Genomic DNA, 23,154 nt, shown 5'->3' on the forward strand with positions numbered 1-23,154 from the left:
CTGGAGCAGATGTTGCTTATTTGTTGTTTATTCAAATCTGTAGGCTCTGGCAGCTAACTCCATTGTTCTGTAATGAAGCTTTATTCACTGTCCTGTATTAGGACCCAGCAAATGCATGACAGGCAGAGTTAGCTCTCAGCAGGAACTACAGTTATTGTCCTTACTTATTGGCTGTTTATATTCTAAAGCTCACAGTTGAGGAAGCTGGCTGGGCAGGGTAAGGGGCTGGGGATGCTGTGTGCTGAGGAAAATTACTTGACTCCACTCACTGTATCTTCGCACAGATGAGGTGCAGGCTTGCATGTAAACTCATCTGTTGCAGGGATTTCATACTCAACACTTGAAAAATAGGGCTGTTCTCCCCCTCCACCCCCTCTTCTGCCTTGTTCTCCTCACCCCACCCCTGCTGCTCCTTCCTTTTTCAATTAGCCTTTGCAAAGCACCGGGTTTAACTAAAGGATGTTTCGATGTGGCTCACCCCCATTAACTCAGCACGTGCCTGAAAATTCATTAGCAGCAACATCTATTAGGGAGGCATCAGGAACCCGTGGGTTTCTGGTGCAGGTTGTAGTCACTTGCTCCCCTTTGCTCCTTATTTACTCCCCTCTCCCTCTGCAGGGCGGCCACACGCCCGAAAGGCAGGAATTCCTGCACGGTGCTGACCCAAGCAGACACGCTGCTCCCAGGCTCTTGAGTGCCAAGAGAAAGGCATTAGCCTGCTGGAAAAGCCCTCGGTAGCCCACAAGGCAATCAATCAGAGAAGTAACCACCTCCATCTGGCTCGCTGTGACATGGTAGCTTGCTACTGAAGTGCTTGTGATTCATCTTGTCCCAACGAGTGGTGCCAGGGACTGCGTACACCCAGTTTTTGCGGCAGCTGGGAACGTCCTAGCTTCCCCCCATGCTGAGCTAACACATTAGCTCCCCTGACTTACCAAGTAGCAATTCTTTCAATTATCACACCTTCAGTCTTCCTACTCACCAACTCCTCTGTTGGTTTGGCACCATGGGAATATTTGCAGAATGCAATTGGTAATTTTTTTTTAATTGACTGAGTGCCAAGAACGTGAATCCTGTTTATTATCCATTATCCATTGTAATGTCTGCTTGCATTTGAAGAAGGAATGAATGTCTTCAGAAGTGCAAGAAGAAAAGGCACGTTTATTTCTTATGCTTCAAAGAGTGCAGAATTCTCCACGTACCATTCTGTAGTTTCAGTATTAAGATGTGAACAGATACTTCATTTTTGCTATATGCTGTAGTGCCTATGTAACAGTGCTTTTGTTTATAACATGGTGACTTTTAATTTTAAGTACAGTTTCAAGGTTAAGGAAAGACAAAGAGAAGGCCAAAGGGAAGACATGATAAAGCTGCAATCAAAACAAGACCTGAACTTAAAAATGTCCTACAGCTACTCTTGTTGATGCTGCCTTATACTTTGATATTGCTTACGCAGTCTCCAATATGAGGTTTCCCTTCATAAAACATGCTGAATGGCTCTGTAACAGCTAGATCCCTTTTTTTTGCAACAGTTTTTTTTTATCTTTTGCAGCAGAATTGGTGCAAGAGAGACATCCACCTTCTTTAGCTGCTTTGGGCTGCCTCCATTTGTTTTATGGTGCCTCAGCTCCTATTTTCCCATCTTCTGCACATGAACCATGTAAAGACCTTCTTAGTCTTTGCTGTTTCTTACAGAAAGGGTCCTATTATTCACAGTGTGAGTAAAAGAACTGTACAATTTTAATGCATTTTATAGCCTGAAGTCTGGAGGGGAATTTTGTGATCCTGGAAAGAACCAGACACTTAGAGAAAAGAGTAAATTTTTTTTTTTTTTTTTTTCTGTCCAGAAACATCCTGAGTCACCTGATTCCCTCAAAGAATTCCTCCTATAAAGACAATTTACTTCTGCAGCTCCTCAGGATACCCTGACTGCTTTGCTTTACTTCAGTCCACCTTGATGTATCTCACACACATACTTGTGCCTAAGTTTAGGAATTGATATAGGAGACTCAGGAGGTGGTGACACGATGTTCACCAGTGCAGAAACGGGAAGACTGGCAATGGAAGGAAGTCTGGCAGATTGTTGACGTGGCTTCTGGGAGGTCATTCCACCTGCCAGTGGTGTCAGGATATGCTGCCTGTAGTCCTCAGGTCCAAGCAACAATTTCAGGAGCTTTTAGGGGTTATATGATTTTTATTGAGTACATTCCTAAAAGTCATCGCACATTTATAACATTTCGTTGCACGTATGTGTCATATTTTAGGTCCTGCTGCAGCGGGCTGATTCATCCTAGTGGGAAAGGATATGCACACACTGCATACTTCAGGCAGATGGCCCAGTGGAAGTTACAAAACCTGCTGTTGTTTAAATTTTAGAGGGGAAAAAATAATGAAAAACTTAGGCATCCAGGAGGACCGCCAAATACTTTGACAACCAAATCACAGAATCATAACATGATTTTGGTTGGAAGAGACCTTAAAGATCTATTTCCAACCCCCCTGCATGGGCAGGGACACCTTCCACTAGACCAGGCTTAGATTAACAATGACAGGTTTTTAAATCATAAAACTTCTGAAATGAAATCTAATTGTGCTGAGATCTTGGAAGGTTTTTTCTATTATTTCCTCCTCAGTCTTTTATTCCCATCCTCAACAGAGTACAGGGGGATCAGAGCCTTGCCTGCGTGGTCAGGGACCTCCATGCTTCTAGACTAATTGTTCCAGTTGACCCTTTGAATCTTGCTGCCAAATTTAAAATACCAATCCCACGTAGAGCCCAGGCTTTGAGGCAGCTTTGTGAGAAAGTACATCCTTTTCCTGATAGCACTATATTTCTTTGCCAAGGCTGCTATGAGAGTGTTGATTCCTCTCACCACCAGTGAAACCAGTGAGAAAGGGACTTTTGGTGTATTTTTATGCTCTAGAAACTCTGATTTCTTTATGGATGAGAAACATTATTCTTCTTCTATAGATCTTCTACATACTTATCAACTACTGCCTGATACTTTGCATTTCTCCTTGGGAAAATATCACTGTCAAAGAGAGGTAAGCTTGCTATGGCTGGCATTCTTAGACTCCCAGAATACAGTTTAATGGCTATTACCATGGAAATAGAGCTATTATAATTCACTGTTGATCTCTACAAAGTGCCACCCAAGAGCTGGATACCTTTTCTGGCCTCCCAATTGATTTGGGCACTGCTGACCAGGCAGAAGTTGCAGGCCCTAACAAAAACATATGGGCTTTTAACTCATTTTTTTGTAAAAGGTGTCTGTATGGGTTTCTGGAAGCCATTCTCCCTTTTGTGAGGTGTTCTCAGTTGCAGAGAGCCCTACCAGGCTGCCTGCAATCTCTTATTTTTTATTAATTATCTCTGTGCAGCTGCTACTGGGAGAAGTTGTGATGTAATGTGATCTACAGTGTAGGCTGATGACATTCAGCTCTACCTCTCATTTTCATCAGAAGCAGACACAACCATCACCCATCTCTCCTGACATTTGGCAGTGGCACGAAAATGAATTAATGACAGTTGGCTGAAGCTCAATTGAAATAAGATGGAAGTGATACTGACTCTCAAGGAAAAGTAGGAGGAGGACCTGGCAAAGTTTGAAGCTGTTTCATCAGCTGAGGGAAGATAAAAGACCATTGTCAAAGTGACTGCAATTTCAGGTTTTGACTAGATTCATCACTACTCCTAACCTCCCAGACTGCAGAAACATCATTTATCACGGAGAGCTGCCTACAGTGTTCTCTCTTTTCCTGTCAAATTCAGCTCTTGGATTACTCATTTATACTTTTATCGTTTCTAGGGCAGTATGTTCTTGTGGAGGACAAGAAGGAGACAAGGGGAAGCTCTGCCTCGCAGGGAAAGCAGCCACCTTGCTCCTGAGCGTTGCTGTTTGCAGGAGTGAGTCTGTCATTCTTAGAGGCAGATTCAAAATGTTGACCTGTGTTACAAACCTGACATGACCTCTGGCCCCAGCTACTTTTAATACTTTCTCTAGTTCTATAGGGAGTTTTTCAGAGTCATGGACCAAATTGTCCTGTGAGTATTCTTGAAAGGGACAAAGGTGTAAACTCCTGGAGGGTAAACCTGTCACCAAAGACCACAAATGTCAGTTCTGACCATTTCTAGAGAGGCACAGGGGTGGCTGACTATTGCAGGACATAACATCTTTTTCAGTGATGTACAAGATAGAGAACATGCTTCTGACCTTCCCCACATTCATGTCTGATAAGGGTATGGAGGAGGGAATATAAGCATTCAAAAAAAAAAAAGCCCCATAAAATTATTTAATTTTTGTTAATGAGTACCTTAACTGTTATTGTCTAATTCAGTTCCTCTCAAAAGCTTTCTTCTTAACTTGAGCCCAGAAAAACCTGTAATGTGAAAGAGAGCCATCCCCCCCACCCACCAGCTCCAGGCATTTCACAAAGGAGAATATGTATATCTGCTGTTGTGGTGCTGGCTGTAGTGAGCAGCAGATGTACTGACTCTAGTTTTAAATCAGTAAATATGTTCACTAGCTTTAAAGAATGCAAGCATCTAGTGCAAGGTACCAGTGGCTGTCTATAGCCCTAGCAACAGGGAGCTGATTGTGCACCCTCTCTCTCAGCCTGCTCTTCAGACAGGTTTTGCAGCCTGGGCAGCTCTCCAGGCTGCTGTGCTCTGCCTGCCGGCTGTGCTGTGCCACAAGCATGCTAGACATAACCATGCTATACACTGAATCTTAAGCCAAAAACCTGGCTGGAATTTGGTGCAAAACTGCTTTTTATCTTGGGTGTTTTGGAGGAGGACTGAAGTTGAATGCTCTGATGAGAAGACATAGTTTTGCTACCTAGGCTGTTTCTGCCATCCTCTGGGCCAACACAGTTTGTGTCTTTAATGCTCTTTGACCTGTTTCCTTCGAGTGCTGATATCTGGAGAGCATCTAGGCCAATGTGGTCCCAGGGGAACGTGGACAATCTGAGCACTGCAGGGAGCCAGGCCCTGGGCAAGGAATGGAAGGCTGGGCAGGAGGACACAAAGCAAATTCTGTGCACTCCCAGTGCCCCTAGAGCTATGCACGTGTCCCCTGCTAATGATGGCTGTGACAGCTAGACCCTTTAGATAACTGTGCTGAATGTGGAAATGAAGAGAAATATCAGTATCTGTCACACAACATACGTGTCCACCACCCTTTGCCCCCCTCACCCTGTCCCACTTCCTCAAGGTGTAGCAAAACACACATGCACTTGTCTCTGAAGTGATGTGGTTGCAGTTATAGGGGCTGCAGGGCTTCCCCTGCTTGCCCACCGTGAGTCTGACTTCATCCCCACAGAAAGAAAAGTGAATCTGAAGTCCCCCTCTGTGCCAGTGGTACCCAAAGTAATGGGCAGAGGGATTCTGCGGCTTGGGTGAGAGCTGTGATAACTCAGTTTTGACAAGCTGAAGAAATACCTCAGAGGAGCCAGGTTTTCTTTACCTTGGATGCCCTGCTGTGCACAGACCATCCTGTTCCATTCATACAGCACCTACCAGCATGTTAGCAAAAAATTATTAAGAAAAATTGCCTTATGTAGTGCCTTTATTTTTATAATTTATATTTTCTCCCAGTGTTAGATGGTTGGTATGAAATTCCCCTTCTTTACACAGAAAGGAAGGAAGAGATGAATTTTTTACCTACTTCTGTTTTTGGAACAGGAAGTTTTGCTGCATCTGGTGCATTTTGTGGTGTATTAAGTAATATGTAATATTTCAAGTAATATGACTATTCTTATCAGGTAATTTCTATAAATTTTGCTATAATCTGCTATAATGTCACCGACATTATAAAATTTGCAGGACATGGGGAAATACTGTAGTTAGCACTAGTCTTTGGAACCAGTGTTTGGTTTATGTGTTGCTGCCATCTCGTGATTGTTCTCCTGAAATGCAGCACAAAACAGAGCTGTAGCAGGAGAGAAGGGGTCAGTGGAGCAGCCCTGCTCCAGTGCCAAGGGCTTCTGGGCTGATCTGTCCTACAGGCAAGCTGTAGAACTATGTATTGCATTTTTCTAGAAAATTAAGATAAACCACACAGTTTTCAGCTCAGCTGCAAGCAGAAGGTGAATCAGTTTTAGAGAAGTTTTGCAGGAATATTAGAAGAAACACTAAGTGTAGTTTCCTACTAGGAATTTCCTTTGGGATTTCTGCAGCACTAAACGAAATGTTTCTCTTTGTGGTTAACAGCCAGTAATTGGTGCAGCTGCCAGTGGGGGGATTACATCTTAGGCTAAGGAAAGAAAGCACAATGTACTGGGAAAGGGGCAGGTTTTATGGAACATTAGCATTGGATCGAATTTTGCCACATACATAGAAGCTGGTATGAGTAACAGTTTCTTTTCTCAAAATGCTGAAAGCTGTACAGAATAAATTGCTGCTGCTGCACCAAGATTTAGTGAGTTTCTGAAAACCCACTGTTTTGGATAACATCACTTTAAAAAAAAATTACTTTGTGGCTTATGCAGAATACATATTTTCACGGGAGTTTTATTAATTCTTAATGACCCTATAGTAGAATGTGGTACTTAAAACTGATGTTGCCTATCCTCTCTGAATAGCAGGAGAGGGGAGTAAGCTGCAGCAGCCCTCCCATCACAGGACAGGAACACCTGTAACTGTGCCACACAGGACGTGTTCATCCAGCACACAGAAAATTTGTTATGCAAAGCCTTTTTGTACTGTGCCATAGGCAGGGCAGTGTTGTTAAGGATAACATAAAAACCTACCTGTTTGCAGAGCAGATATTTTTAAATGCTTAAATGGGAAGGTTCCAGTAACTACTTAAATTTTTGAAAGTAATGTCTGGAAATTTCTTTTTGAAAGTCCCTTTTTGGCATGTAGGACAGACATTCTTCTTGTTTTCACTTGCGTGTTGAAAGTTTCGGAGAATAAGTGCCATCACATCTTCCACACACTGCTGCAAGAGCCATAAGGCTGAGCAGCTTTGGTGGACTGTGTAGTTTTGGGTATATGATGCCTGTGTTTGAGAAGCAAAACACAAAACATCTATAATGTAATAAAATATCTATTCATTTATGGCACTTCAGTGGACATAGTATCAGGTTCACTCACTCCATCTCTTAGTGTGTTCAGCTACTGTTGAATTCAGTTATTGTTGGATAGATGTACTTTTTAAGGCCAAATCAGTGATATATTTGTGTGTCCATTTAACTCTGGGTGTGGGAGCATCATGTACAGACTTAAGCCTGAATCTAGTTTCCCTGCAGTATTTAGTCTGTGTTTAAGCTGTAATGAAGTTAATGCCTTGAGAGTTCTGTGCGAGACTGCAAAATGCTTCTGCTTATAGACTGAAGTGGAAAAGCCTTTCAAGCTTCTTTTTCTTTTTCAAAATATCTGACTAAATTGTGGGTTCTCTGTTATTTACTCCCTCTTATGTAGTAGGTAGTTTTAGAAATGTTTATCCACATCAACGTCCAGCAGCATTTAAATAGCTACAAAAATACCTAAAATTTGAACTGCACTGCTAGGTTGCAGTTGGCTATTTTGCTTTTTCCTATGACAGGATGCACAGTCTAAATTTAAATTTGTGAATTTGAAATTCAAATTTGCACAAATGTTCTTGCATTTGAAGTCTTTGTGTCTATAGTTTCCTCATGTACTCAAATTATGTAGAAAAACAAATATTGAAGTGCATTCATCAGTGTCAATGTGATTCAAAAGGCATGCAAAAATAATGCTATTTACAAGCAGCACAGTAGCTCTCATGACATCTTTTGCAGTTTCCAAGTATTCTCCAGGCTGGAGACTAGGAAGAGGTTGTGTTTTTTTTCAGCCAAGTCCACCAAAAGCCAGGTTCAGAGTCTTCAGAGTAATGCAGAACAGTACTCCAGAACTTATTTTTTCACTAATTAGGGAATATTCTTCATTAATGGTGAACCTAGGAGCCTGATAGTTTCAGAAAGTTCCTGCTCTGATGGCTGCTGAAAACAGAAGCTGCTCTATCTGCATGCAAATAAGGGGAGAGGAAAAGTCTCTTAATGAAATTGGATTGATCAAGTAAAGGGCTGGAAAGCTGTGGGACCTTTGGGATTTGGAAAGCATATACTTTCTTATGCGATACAAAATGAAGCAGAAACCTGATTAGTAAGTTCCTCTAACCTATTTTTATTTAAAATTCAGGCAGAACAAAAATGGGATGCAGGAGCTAAACTCTCCCAGTTCAATTAGCACAGAAAGGCGAAGAGCCAAGGTTTTCCTCACCAAGGTCTTCAGGGGCAGTACTCAGGTTTTCTCTTTCCAGCATAGCCAGATGTATTCTCCACACAAGGCCCAGAGTTGTAATTTTTAGTTCATAGTTGAATACTGGTCTGCGTCTCGACTTCTTCTTCAAACATACTTTATCTTTCCTTGGTGTGATGCTCTGCATGTATTTGCAGAATCTCTACAGGTTTGAGTGTCTCCACACACTAGGAGGACTGTGTATATCTACATGAATAATGGATATTTTGGTTCAGTGGCTGAGCCAAATGATCATGGAAAAATGCAGTTTGGGTAGACTAGAAAGGGAAGCATATTTCGTTTAATGTTCAGGTGATTTAATCCATTTTTTTACTCCTTTCTACCTCAAATTAAAAAATGCAGTTTCTTTCAGAAAAGTACCCCCTCCCCACACACACACAAACCCAACAAAACAAAATGGAAAAAACCCAAAACCGAAACAATAATTAAAAACCAAACATTTGAAAGAGAAAGGTGAGAGCATTTTAAAAATGTCAAAATTAACTCTGTAAATTTTGGCCAACTTGTATCCCTCCTAAAGACAATCTTCCAGTTGCTAAAAGACTTCAGTTCATTTAAACATAAGGAGCTGTTGCTGTGAAGAAGTGGTATCCCTGAGGTGGCCTTGGCCACTGCTGAAAGGGTTCTAGATACCAGTCCATTCTGAGACAAACCCCCACCTGCATCAAGCCTGTATATTTTCAGAAACCTGGTAGATAGAGAAATTTGTCCTACAAGCCCTAGCAAAGACCTGCTTTGGTCAGGCTGTGAGTAACCTCACTGGGTATTAGAGCCTGCCAAGGAATACATTGCTGTTACCCTTGGCAAAAGGTTAATGTTACTGAAAAATTCACAAAGGGAGAAACACTATTGCTTCTCAGGACAGCATCAGCCATGGTCTAATTTGCAGTCTTACTTAATCCATATTTGAGACACTTGGAGGAAATGAAGTGACAAATTGGCCCACTCCTTACCCAAAACAATTTCCCCAGTATGCAAATGCTAGACGCCATCATGCAAATATTACTCGGCTCTGGTATACAGTCAGGAAATCAAATTATTTTTGCAAAGGTTGAAACTGTGCTGCTTCAAATTAAAAAGGTTTTCACATTTGATCTTGTTCTGGCACAGCCCTAGACCACAGTGCAACCCATCTTCCCAGCACATCCCTGCTCCACGTTCCTCTCAGGAGCACTTTGTTCAGCTTGAAGTCATTGTGGGAGCACTTGACAATCTCTTAATAGCTTTTTTTGCCTCACCTTGAACTGGAGGCCCATATTAATTTTCACTTTTTAAAAAAAAATGTAGGCTTCCACTGGGATCAGGGAAACTTTGGCTTTGAATAAAGTATTACAGAGCCAGAAAAACAGCCCATCTTTTAAAAACTCCTTACCTTCACCTTCCTACCTTTGTCAAGGCCTGGCACACTGGATAGCATCCTGCGAGTCAGTATGGGATGTAATGATTGAATTAGGCATCTGAATGTAGTTGGAAAAGAACTGCAGCTCAGACCCTCAGAGATACCAATTTGTGCTGCTTATATGAGGAATTTAAGCCTTTACTCTGGGGGTATTAGTTCATTACATATCTAATATATAGGTAAGTGCAAATTAGATGCCTAACTCAGATGAAGGTGATTACTTGGTCTGAGGACAGGAAATCACAGTAAAATGCACAGGTGAACTGTGCTTATGTAGTTGTACTACTAGAGCTTTCTTCTCTTTTATAAGTTTCTAATTTTCTAGCACAAAATTTGTAGAAACTGGACTTATGCCACAGCCAGCCTTTCAGAGTGATTTGAGCCTTATATGATGTATATATACAATCCTTTCCTATATAGTCAATGGGAGTGATGACAGCAGAGCACACATCACACCTCCTTCCAGCCCAAGGAGACACATGGAGGTCTCTCTGAAGCCTAACTCAAGTGATACTAGCTTGATCTGCAGGCATTTCATCAAGTTTTTAAAGTCTCCTTGCACCTAAGGATCCACCTGGAGTCCACTGTCACATCTTTTGGGTAGTTCCTTAGCAAATGCATGAATCTAAACGTGGTTGGAAAGGCCGAGGGGTTGCAGTACACAAACACTATTCTTGGAACAGTTCCATCAAACTTACTGTAATAAAGGGTCAAAACTGGATACAGCCATCTGGTTTTGAGCAGGTCAGAAGATGAATTCTAACCGCACTGGCTCTTCCAATAAAAGTTACAGGGTTTTTCCCTACACATGATTTCTAGCAGCATGCCAGCTACTGCGTATCCTGCCTGCCTCATGAGACACGCAGGCGCCTTAGGACACTAGGGAAGCAGATAATGTGTTTTCCTACTTTTGCAAACTTTAAAGCCTGAATGTCAGTTATTAGGATTTTAAGATCCAGTTGACTATTTGAGACTCAAATAACTCGAGTTCCAAAACGGTTGGAAGTACAGCAGCTGAAACATTTCAGCTTTTCAAAATTTTTCCTAAGCTGTTCTTTCCTAATTTTTATGTATGGAAAACCATAGGCCAGACTGACACTCTGGAAGCAACAGCTGGCAAAGATGCAAAGGGTAATTGAAACAGCTTTTATAAAAGTTTAAAGAATCTGTAGAGCAGTCTCCCTGGGGGAGAAGCTGAACCATGATGTGTTTTGTGGGAAACTGCAAGGATGAGTTTTGGGACCACCCACAGGCAATTTTCAGTAACATCACTGCAGATTTTGTAATGTTTGGGATGGGAACCACATATTTCTCATCTGAAAAAGAAAAATAACTGACGGATTGATGTGCTGCTGATGGTACCAGGAGTGGCAATGCAAGTAATTATATTAAAACCCATACAATTATTTCTGGGTTCAGTTTTACAGTTGTTTACTACAAATAGATAGTGTAATTTTCATCAATTTATGCCCAAGATATGTTTAATAAAGCCCATAATCTGTTAATATATAAACACATAATTTATAGATTTTTTTAACAGTTCACACCAATAACAACAAATAAGTTAGGTTTCAGAACTGCTAGGTGAATTGCCATATATTCATGGATATAACCAGAAGATAAAAAGCCCTTGCAATCAGTAGTGATTATCTGTGCAAGAAACAAGAGAGGAAATGTACCCAGGGTGCCTCAGTCACTGCTTCTTCCCATCCCCAGCAGATTCCTTCAGCCTGCTCCCCCAGCTCTACTTCTATTTTTGCCCCAGCTACCTGATAATGAGGGCATTATCTGAGGAGGAAGATTATCTGAAAATGCAGATTATCCAGGGGCTGAGAGGTATTGGGTTGTACAGATGAACTGAGGGTCTACTGTCAGGCATTTCTACTTTCAAAGAGGGTTCGGTTTTGTTGTCAGCATTTTGTTGGCATATCATTTATTTAATTTCAGAAATTGGGGTAAGAATTAGCCAGATGATGTGGCTGCTAGATAAAAATCTTCTCTGGAATAAATTTAGAATATATACTTCTTGCCTTTATGTCTTGCCATGCAACCCTACATCGTCTCTGATTATTACTGTAATTTCCTGTCCTCAAACAAACAAAACCCCCAAAATCATATATGGTGCTTCAAAGTAGAGAGAATCTAGTATAGGGAGAGACTTGGGCATCTCCCTTTCCTTGGGAGTTACCTGGTGGAAGCCATCAAAACTACATTGGTATGAACAAGACCTGATCTGAGCCAGTTCTAATGATCAAAAGTCCATATTTTTAGCAAAAGAAAACAAATAGTTGGCTACTTCATAGGTTATTTGCATTGTGTATGTACTGTAAATATATCAGAATCTGAAATCTGCAGTTGACTATTACTCTGGTGAGTAAGTCAATGCTTAGTAATATCAGTAATAGCTATTCTGAACATATTTTGTTCTTTTTTTGCTGGTTGTAGCAATATTGCAGATTTCTGGACAGGATCAAATATATTTATAGAAATGTACATTTACAATGCCCCTGCTTATCTTTCTGTTACTTTTGGCTGCCTACTGATTTCTGTTTTCCTTTCTAATTTTTCTTACTTTTTTTTCTTTTTTTCTTTTTTTTTTTTCTTTTTCCCAGCAGAGGTGATGGTGACAAGAACAAGCAGCTGCCAGTCAGACAGCAGTGGGTTCATGGAGGAGCTGCCAGAACCTGTAGTTTTGCAAGTAAGAAATGAGCAATCATTGCCTGTAAGTCTATGAAGACCAAGTAACCAAGGCACAAGTAACATTTAAAAAACAATAAATCATGGAGTTGTGAAAACTTCATGAAAACAAATTAATTCTCCTAGAAAACTTCAGAAAGCAAGAAGCTTTCTCAGAACTTTGTTCAACTCCTCAACCACACTAATGCAAGACTTGTTCAATGTTGCAGGCACCAGAAAAAAAAAATTACAAGAATCTTTGATTCTTTGTTTCACTGGGCATTTAAAGATGTATTTTAGTGTATCCTGGGGTTGTATGGAGCAAAATAAGTGGTGGGCAGACCAGTGTGATGGAACAAATGTAGTATTTAGATTCCTCTTTTTTTGTTTGTTTGTTTTGTTCCCCCCTTCAGAATGTGCCTTTGTCCACGAAGATTGATTTTATTTCTGATACCCTCGATCAAGAAACAGATGTGTCACATAGGACAGTTTTTCCTTTGTTAAATCAAGATTTTCAACAAAAGCCAGATGACTGTGTTGCTAAATGCTTCATCACAGCTTGTGAGAGCATTTTGACAATACCTACATCAACAAAAGCATGCAGTGATCAGAGAGAAGATGCTCATCAACTGCTGATGGTAGAGAGTGGCAAGTATCAAGGTTATAATACTAAGCCACAGATTTTTGAACAAGAAATGTTATGTGACAGGGACAAGAAAGAGGATAAAACTGGAAGAAAGCAACAGGAAAAAGAGGAGTTTACAGAAGAACACAGTCCTTGTTTTCAGGATGATACTCTGTATGAAGGAGATCTTTGCTTCCCAGAAATTGACCATCATTTCTATTTTAGTACAGAAGACAAAAAAGTGAATGACTTAAACCCTGCAGTCATCGGTGAGAGCAAAATCAGAAGTGAAGATGAAGGTGAGAGGTGTGTAACTCAAAAGGACATTGGAATTGCATGTCATGAAAGTGCCCATGAGGGTTGTACGAGATGTATTAAAGGACCATGTTGGGGAGTGGAAGTGGTCAGCAAAGATGGTACTCTGCTTGTATTGAGTGAGTTGAAAAACAGGAAGAAGTTCTGCAGTATGGATGATGATTCAAAAAAGACAAGATGCTTCCCCAAAAAAGGTCTCCCAGAAGCTCCACTGAAGGGTTCAGCAATGCAAAGTGGAAGCAGGACCTCTTCAAGATATTCTCTGCCAGTATCTCAGAGGCACCCCTTCTGCCTAGAAGAAGGTCCTGGATTAAGTTCATCTGAAGCTCAAAAGGCTGATAGTGTAGGGGAGATGTTTGGTGCCAACAAACCAGAACAGGGAGTTGCTGTCCAAAATGGTGAAATGGCTTCTACTCCTCTGAAATCTGTTACTGTCCAGATGTCTTCAGGGCTGGAGTTTAATTCAAGGTTGAAGTGCACAGGGCAAGATGGTCCTGCCAGGGAAAGCCTTTCTAGAGAAGATATTGTGGACTTCTCTGACACATCTCACTCTGACAGTGATCCTCTCAAATGGTCAGACCCAGGGGTCTCAAAGGATGTTGTGAAGCAGATCTCTGAAGCTTCCAGTCAAACTGACACCCATGCGAGGTGGCCACCACTGCTCCATCTACCCCACGGTCACCTGAAAAAATCAGCCTCTCTTGACACCATGTTTTGTGGCAAACACAGGTCAAACTACTGGCATGAAGCCTCTGGTGCTGGGGCTGTGCAGGGCAGCTGCCACTGTCACTGCTGCTGCTGTCATGGATGCTGCCTGTGGTCCTTCCCCAGGGATGTCTCTCCTCATTGCCCCGTGGGCTGCTGCTCAAACCATGCCTCCACCCAGCTGCAGCTCTTGAAAATGCTGACGGTCCTACAGGACACTGAAATGAGGAATTTTGCTCCAGTAAGTAGGTTTCTTCATAGACATGAACAGCTCAGCTGACACACTTAGGAGCTAAATGCCTTTCCCTTTTCTCTTCTGCCATGCTCACTTCTTCAGTGGGGCATATCTTGGGAACATAACTGAGAAAATGGATGGGGAAAGAAACATCCCTTTCTAGATGAAAATGGCAAAAGTATCTGTGTATCTCCAGTTTTTGCTGGGCTGCTTCTTTCAGTAACTTATGTACATCAGCTCAGTCTTAAAATGGTTACTGCAAACTGTGATAATGCTTACAGGTCAAATGAAGAGATATAAGAATGAGTTTCAGTGAGTTCTTGTGAATCAGCTGAGCAACTGAGGAACATACTGGATTGCAAAAATTGCAAGGTTATGTGATTTAGACTTCTTTTACTGAGAACTCATTTAGGATTTATTACTTAGCGTTTTTTAAAGACTGGGAACACCTAGATATGTATCACGAGCCAAACAGCTCTAATTCAAAGTGAATTGACTTCTCAGAGCCTCAATTCAGGCCTTTTTAGAGATGGTTTATGATAACAGAATAACAAGCTTCCATTAAATCTAAAGTCCCACTAAATCAAATCATAAAAATATCAACAGTAAATTCAAATCACCAGATTTGAATTCTTTTTTCAGAATTCCTGAGAGTTCCCAAAAGCTGTGAAATACTCAGGGTTAGTTGGGAAAGAGAGCAAGGAAGGGAGTCAGAGAAAAATGTGGAAGGTGGTTTGCAGGTATTTCCATTTTTTCTCTTTGCTCTTCATAAAGAAATGTAACTTGAATGGTTGTACAGTTTGGGGGTGAAAATTATTAGATAAACATTTCAGAAAGCAAAAAAGGAGGAGTTTTATGCTCCACAGGTGAGCTTTTTGCTGCCACATCACTGATTATATAAACCAGCAATGTCTTGTCTTGGAGCAGTTATTCTGGAAAAGATGCCTTTGTCAACTGTCTTGCTGTTGCCACAAGATGGCAGTGAATCAGTGCCTTATGCTGGGCTGGAAAGGGTTTTATCACTCATTTTATCAGTCATTTTACAGGGGATAATGGTCTTCTGTAGTCTGTGGATGGACAGGGAGTGTGGAAGAAACAGTCTTGGGACCATATGGTTATCCAAGATCTGTTCCTGAATGACAGGAGCTCATTTGGGCAAGTTTTTTTTAAAATAAATTCTCCCTCTGGTCAGATATAAAAGTGGGGAGAAGAAACCATTATTGTTATGTGGGCACTGCTCCCTTGCACCCCATCGTCTTGGTTTAATGGTCAGGGCAAACCAAAATTCAGGGAACAGAACTGCTCTCTGTTAACCACCTCCACCATCCCAGGGAATGATAAAAAGGGAGTCAAGAAAAGAGACTTAAAGGTTGGAAGTTAAAACTGGAACAAGTTTACTGGAAAATGGAAGGGATATTAACACATGGGATGAGGAAAAGAATATATACAAATATACGCAAAAAAGCTATCTTGATGACATCACAAACAAGTGTACAAGGGTCCCTTGTGGCAGAGATGACTTGGCAAATGGGTTCACAGCTTTCCAGAACCCAATGAATTTGTATCCTTGTCCTGAAAGGGGACAGATTTTCTGTCTACCTGTTTTTATAGAATATGTCAGGAAATGAGAAAGAATACTGATGTTTCTCTGATGTTCTGATACTGACATTCTGCCCCTCTGGGATCCCTCCAGGTGATAAAGACCCTCTCTCTAGGTCTTCGTATTGGAACTGTAAAATTAACCTGCCCCCCCTCAAACCATAATACACACACATGCACATCTGGAAACAAGAAAACTGAGGATTAAGGTTTGGGGTAGGTGCAATCAGCCACACATAATCTGAAGGTGGTCATAAAACATCTGAGTACCTCACTGGATGTGACTCCTGCCCTCACCTACATGATTCAGAGCACCAGCTGAGCCCGGCATGGAGCAGATATTTAAGAGCTCACCTCCACTCCAGTCACAATACTGACCATGTCAAGCCACTACGAGGCACTATTAGCCCTTTCTGATGCAACCCCATGGCTATTGGGACTAAATTTTTTCAATTTACTGCTACAGGATTGTTTCACCCCAAGTCATGGACAGCAGGAGTGTGCCAAGAATAGCAGCTGCATTGAAATGGCAATTGAGAATGGGGTTTTTCAAATGCATGGGGAACATCTTTTACCCTCTACCTGAGGCTGATCTCCCAGCTGGGAGGGCTTCTTCACATTTCTGGTCTTGCTGGGATTGAGGGACACATTCATGTACACAAATATGAAAAGATCATCAAAGGACATGATTGCAGGAATCTAAAGAGATTGGGAGAAGAGGTTGCTTTGCAAATATGCTTCTTGTTTCCTGTCAATTACAGTGGTCTGCAGTTTTCTACATTGTCTTCTCATGGGTTACAGGTGACTAAAATCTGACAAGATGGAAATATGCCAAACACCTTCTCGCACTCAAAGCAGTTTCAGCCTAACAGGGCAGCAAGCTTTGAAAATGCAGATGCTGTTGTCTCCAAACTCATTTAGATGATGCTGTCTGCATTTACTGTCTTGAAAAAGAAGAAGTTTATAATGTGGCTAGAAACTTAGATATCACAATGTCACAGGTGTGCTGCCATTGTAGGAGTCCTGTCCTACCAAGTAGTAACGTGTATATCTTAATTTTTGATGTACCATTCCTACTCATTTACCTTGAGACTTTCCTGGTGTAGGTGGCTACATCAGGGCTGATGTAGATGATCAGCCACACTAGGTAACTTTTCTCAGTGAAGGGAAATGGTCATAGTTAAGGCATAGTTCCTCTGACCTATTATGGATGTCTACTTTTGGATCAGAAAATGTACTCTGTTGCAGTTCTTGCATGTATATGTCTTGCAGTATACATCTGCATTTGGTTAGATAAATCCAGTTCTAGATTTCTAACTGTCAGACAAGATACTTTTCCTTCTTCTAGTTCTTATGTATCTCCCCTCTCTCCCTCTTTCTCCTTTTCAAAAAAATCTTGAACTTTCAGTGGTCAGTAATTTGACCTATCTTAAGCCCAATGCAACTCATCCTGCTCAAATATATTATCTGTCAACAGAGCAATAACATCAGAACTTGTCACATTGTGTCAGAACATCGATATAAGTCCTTTTCCTCTTCAGTGGCAAAAAAGAAAATTTCACTGGCTTGAGTAGTGCCAGCATTTAGTCCTACATGCTTTAGGAGAGAAGGTGGTGACTGGGATGCAAGCACCCTGAGCAAGCTCACTTGAAGTGCCACCTGGACATTCGTGGCAGCTGCTCAGAGTCCCTGCTGTGTGGGTAAGAGGAGGATTCATGTTGCTTGAGCTGTCAGCTTCAAACACAGTCAACATGGAAGTGCTCAAAGAAAAGTGGTAAAGAGGGCTATCTTCTTGCTTTTCTGTGTAGTGTACCTTCCAAGAAATAGAAGCAATGAAGAGCTCCTGCCAGCGCTTCCAGGACAAGCTGGATGAGATTGAGCAGCACCTGATGGAAGAGCAGATGCTGTTCTCCAGAGCAATGCCAGATGAAGGAAGGTAAATGGCAGCCCAATGGGCTTACCTAAATCCAAACATAGCATCAACAACAGCCCATGGACACATGCAAGGTGTTTGGTCACTTGTGTTACCACAACACTTCACATAGGTGAGGTGCAGATGTGGGCACCCCTAAAGCGAACGAGAAATGTATTGTGCTGGGAGTTTTGCTCAGAAAAAGTCCAGCTTCTCTCTTCACAGTTCAAGCCTCTATATATGAGTACTTTGAAGGGGAAGAATGATTCATAGCTGCAGGACAGATTTTTTGTGTGAAACTACTATGTTTTAATAGAAGTAGGAGCAGAGGAACAGATCTCAGTCAGCTGTACCTTGGTCTCCTGGGTCAATGCTGGCTTCAGAGAGGGAGGTGGGAGTGATCTCTGATGAATCAGGCATTTTAAGGCCTGTACTTAGTGCTCATGATCAATGGGGTGATGATACAGGAAACTTTGAACTAGATCTTAGTGGCCTCAGCCCAGGTTCACTGGGGTTTCTGAGAAGCCACGAAAAGTTACTAGGAGCTTACAGCCTTGAGTTGCCTGAAAGTAGGGCATTTACACAGTCTCTGTGCTGATGATGAACCAGAATTGATAAACCTGCCCAGATTCAAGCTGAACGTGTTTGATCTTACAACTGGGATAATCAAAGAAATGCAAGTCCAGCAGACATGGACTGTTACCTATTATTTTGTAAGGTATCATGGGTGAAAACAAGACCACAACAGAAAAAAAAAAAAAAAAAGCATTATCTGAGGCTGAGGAAGAGGGGGTTGTTCTCTGCTCACTCAAGTGTGTTTTTCACTGCTGTCCATACAGGGAAGAAGGCAGACACCTGCAACTCTTACGGCGAGCTGTTCGTCAGGAGGTTGCAGAGCTGGAATTTCAACTGAATGATCAAACTTGCCAGGTCAGGGAGGACATCCTTATGGTATGTTGTACAAGCCACTGCTCTAGGTTCTGCAGGGGGATTTTAAAGTTTTAAAGTGTCCTGCTATTTGGTGTTCAAAATGTTAACTCTGAGGTACATCTGTATACATCTTTCAGAGCCAAAAAGAGGAGGAGTTTCTATCACAGACTTACAGTTTATACCTTTGGCTCCCTTGATGATCTTAAAGGTCTTTTCCAACATTAATGATTCTGTGATTCTCTTTCACTATGCTGCTTGAGTTCAACCACCCAGGAAAAGTGCTAATACTTACAGAAGTGACTGTACTCTCCTCTGCTCTATGAAGGTCCCATGATTTCCAGAATAAAGTAACAGGCAGACAGCCTACAGAATTACTGATAAATGGTTGCTGTTCTGGTTCTTTTCTGGAACAGGTCTCCATTTGGTAAGGAAAGGTAAAGAAAACATGATCAGATCAGTTACTTGTCTTTGATTCTTCCCTGACAAACTTGGGTTAGAGGGTCAGGACTGTACTGGTCACAGATGGAAGTCCATTTGGAGATTTTCCATTAGACAATTAGATCTATCAGTTGGAATAAAATCTTTATGCCTTTGCCCTCCTTTTTATGGCAACATCTCCTTTGCCAGATATGCATGTCTTCTTCGGACCATGCAGAAGCAGCAGGCATGCTTCATATACTCCTGTGTATTCTGTTTGATTCCTTTTATTATATTTTTATTACTGCAATATGCTTTTCCTTCCATTTTCTCTGCAGCAGCTGGACCAATTACTAGTAGAACAATCCCATCTGTTTTCCGAGCTTGGACTCTCTGAGTGGAAGGGAGAAAGAAAAGCCCCAAATAAACAAGCGTTTCCAGATGCTGCTGACACTGTGCATCTTCAAAGTGGGTGCTCAGAAATAATGCTCCAAAGAGCTCCAAGCAAAACCACTTCAGTAACAGGGTCAGTCCCTGCCCTGAAGCCAGGGGCACCCCCAGTGCATTTTCCTACCAGGACAACACCTGAGCCAAATTCAGATGACTCTGGTCTGCAGGAGTTCACCAGTAAAAAGGAAACAAAAGGACCTCCCAATGCAAAAATGGACCTTAAGGCATTTTTACACAATGTAAGGAGATGTTTCAGTCTCACCCTCAAGTTTTTAAGTGCAGGGGATCATTGACCTGCAATGAGGTTTTACTGTTCTGCATCTCATTGCCACAGCCTAGGTCAGGACCCTTTCCCACTAAGCCATTAATTCATCCAAAGGGATGGAGCCTGTGTTTTAGGGCACTTTCAGTCTGTACAGGCAACACAGGTAGCATTTGAACTGGACCTGCCTGGATATTTCTCAGTCAGCTGTGGCAATGATTGAGGCTCTCCAGAAAGAAGAATGTACAAATGCATGGATGGTATTTGCCTGGCTTGCTTGAACTTTCAATGCAACTGTTTGACTAATTAGTATATTCAACCCTTTCCCACCATGTGAAATTAGTAATTTATGACTTCAATTTGCAGAGACAATTATCCAGTTTTACAAGGGCAGTCAAGGCAGTGAACTGTAAGGTTTGCTGTTTTTCTGAAGAAATGCAAAGTCAGCATTTCTGACTCATCTGATCTAACAACACAGCAGTAAAAAATTGTATGCTTGACTTTCTTGGTATAAAATACGCCTAAAAAATCTATTAGATAATTCCCTTATCATTTATAGTCTCTTCCATCCAAGCATGTGTCTCAATTTTTGCAGGACTGATCACTCTCTTAAATGAACAATGAGCTTTAAATTCTTCAGAAACTTCATGTAAACACCAGGGGAGGGAGCAGTCTTTGTTGTATCCTTATACTTCTTTCTTTCTCTTTGTTGATATTATCACTGATATTATCAAACAGAATCAGGTTTTTTTAGGGCACAAATCAAAGAATGAGAACCATAGGCAGTGAGGAACAAGGAACTGATGTATTTGAGATCATCTTTTGTATCCATTTCCTTTTAAAACAGGGAACTGAAGTATTTGAGATTGTGTTTTGTCACCTTTTGCATACATTTCCTTTTAAGACTACTCTTGGTCATTCTCTCAGCACACAAAGAAAATAATACTTTTTTTCCTTCTTTTTTTCCAGTTGAAGAAATCTCTCAAAAATTCTTTAGCTAATGATTCAGCAGAAGGAAAAGACTGATGGAGGACAGACTGGTGGAAATTGTTTTTAATAATTGTGTCCTTTTTCCTGAAATTCATGGTATATCACAGCAAATAAAGTCAATGTTGCACTATAGAAGGTTCTGATCACAGAAGTTTCATTGCAATGAGATAACTGGCCAGAAAACAGGGGTTTTTAAAGGATGTTTCATAGAGAGGTGCTATGTAGGTTCCCCTATTGTGACTGCAGAATTTAATATGCTCCTAGTGGCAATCACATGAGATAGGGTTGTTCTTTGCAAAGAAATAGGGCTTGCTTTTGAGAAGAAACTTAAAAACCTGAAGACAGCTCAGGAGGTATCACTAGAAGGTATTTTCTTCATAGCCTATTATTTTTACACAGTTCTTCGATATTAAACTTCAAGTCCAAGCTACCTTGTATAGTCCTAGCTACTTTCTAGCTTTTAACTTCTTACTAACTTGCCCCTGAGTAATTTATGAGGCTTGTCTCTACCCTCAGTATCAAACCAGAAGCTTACTGGCAGCGTATGGAATGTTAAATAATATTACTGTGGATAGTGTCTTGGATATCCTCTTCCTTTTCATATTTGCTTCACATAAATCCAATTAAAACCAAAATGAGATTAGAAACACAAGATTTTCTACATTATAAAACTTGAATCAGAATCCCAGTTCAGCTTTCTGGGGAGTACACAAAGCCTGAATTCATGCAGAAAAAGCCATGAGAAAAGACCTCTCGGGTTTGGATCACAGCAATGAAATTTGACTCATTCATTTTCAAAGCAGTGCAGTCTGTACTATTGCATTCAATTTAGCACTTCCCAGACTGTGAGATGTCCTACTGGCTTGTTTGTTTAATGCTCTGGAGGGATCTTAGGTGTCATTTAGGCTTTGGTGTTGCAAATCACAGCTCTGCGAAAGGTGCAAATAGAAGTAGCATTTGCACATGTTTAGGGAGAAAATGGAGTCAAACATGCTGAGCAGCCTCGAGGCTCCCTGCACCTCCACATTTCCACAGATGTTCAGAGTAATAAAATGATTGGGGGAGAGAAGTACATAACACAAGAACTGACAAGATCCTCCACAGCCTGCTGTGCCATGAATTTTGCTGGTTGAAATTTGCCCCTTTCCTGAGACCCCGCATGGGATTTTTACACCACTTCCACACTATCAAGTGTATTAGAGTTTAAATGTTAAGATTTGTGATTGTGACAGTATCTTCAGGAAGCATGCAAACAGGACCAAAGCAAACCTCACTTAAGTTTTGGTGGAACAAGCCATAAATTTGGCTTAGCATTTTCTTTCTCCACTGTCTTATGGGCTGCACTTGCAGATGTTGTACTTTGGTTTGTGGAGGCAGGCAAATAAAGAGGATGTCAGTGCTGAAGCTCTCCTGAAGGAGGTACTTCTTAAAAGATGCTTCTTTATCTCAGCCACACCAGGACTGTGATTCCTCCCATGAAGCAAGATGGTTTTTGCAAGTGTCACTGCAGCATTGATGCATAGAAGCTCTGTAGGTACACGGTGCTGCAACCACTGTCTGCCTATCTTATGTCCTTGTGTAGATAAGATGGTATTGGCAGGTGGCAGCTCTTCTTGATTAGAAAATCATGCAGGACCTCTGGCTCTATTTGAATTCTACATTTTGTATTCTCAATCAGGACCGAATATGACTCTCAGTAACAAAACTCTCCCGGTTGAATAGTCCCTAGGTGATGAATATGTGCAACCCCATTCCTCCTTTCAATTTTATTGTAAAATAATCTTGTGTAAGTTGTGGACAAGCTAGTTTTTCCCCATATGCACACACTTACAGATCCTCTTACCTTGAATTTGTTTGTATTTATAACTAGATAACTTTTCAAGCCCTCAATGTTATTTTAATAATTAATCTGTAACCCTGCAATAACAAAAAATGCACCAAGAAATGGGAAAAGGAAAAATCCTCTGATTTTTCCTAGAGCCCATTGAGTGATATTTCACTTCATGACTGCTCTAAGTATGTTACAAGGATGGCTGGACTAAGCCTCCTAATGCTGCTGTTGAAGATAGGAGAGAAAAGAAAACACACAGTAATTTTGTGATCAGGAAAATCTAGGGGTAGCTTGGAGAGTGTGGGAGCCAGATGTGCACAAACTTAACCTCACAGTATTAGCAACCTTTTAAACTCTATCATTTAGTTTCCTTTAGGGCAGGCATAAGCAAATATGGTGGGAACCTTAATGAAAACTCCACAGAATTAATAAGATAATGACATATCTGACTGAGTATCATAATTGCTCTAGCTTGCTAGAACCATACAAATTAACTTGCAGGCTCACAAGGCAGCAGGTCATAT

At 41.2% G+C, this 23,154-nt stretch overlaps 1 protein-coding gene across 1 annotated transcript in view; it reads left to right on the forward strand.

Moving 5' to 3' along the window:
- ITPRID1 (ITPR interacting domain containing 1) overlaps window positions 1-19,840 on the forward strand; it is a 44,140-nt gene extending 24,300 nt beyond the window's left edge. Inside the window, exons 7-11 of the mRNA XM_030444643.1 lie at window positions 12,296-12,381; window positions 12,773-14,245; window positions 17,647-17,774; window positions 18,590-18,701; window positions 19,436-19,840. Coding sequence (XP_030300503.1) covers window positions 12,296-12,381; window positions 12,773-14,245; window positions 17,647-17,774; window positions 18,590-18,701; window positions 19,436-19,840 — 2,204 coding nt within the window. The remainder of the gene's footprint in view (window positions 1-12,295; window positions 12,382-12,772; window positions 14,246-17,646; window positions 17,775-18,589; window positions 18,702-19,435) is intronic.
- The last annotated feature ends 3,314 nt before the right edge of the window (window positions 19,841-23,154 follow it).

This window comes from Calypte anna, chromosome 2, assembly GCF_003957555.1.
Source record: "Calypte anna isolate BGI_N300 chromosome 2, bCalAnn1_v1.p, whole genome shotgun sequence".
Lineage (NCBI taxonomy): Eukaryota > Metazoa > Chordata > Aves > Apodiformes > Trochilidae > Calypte > Calypte anna.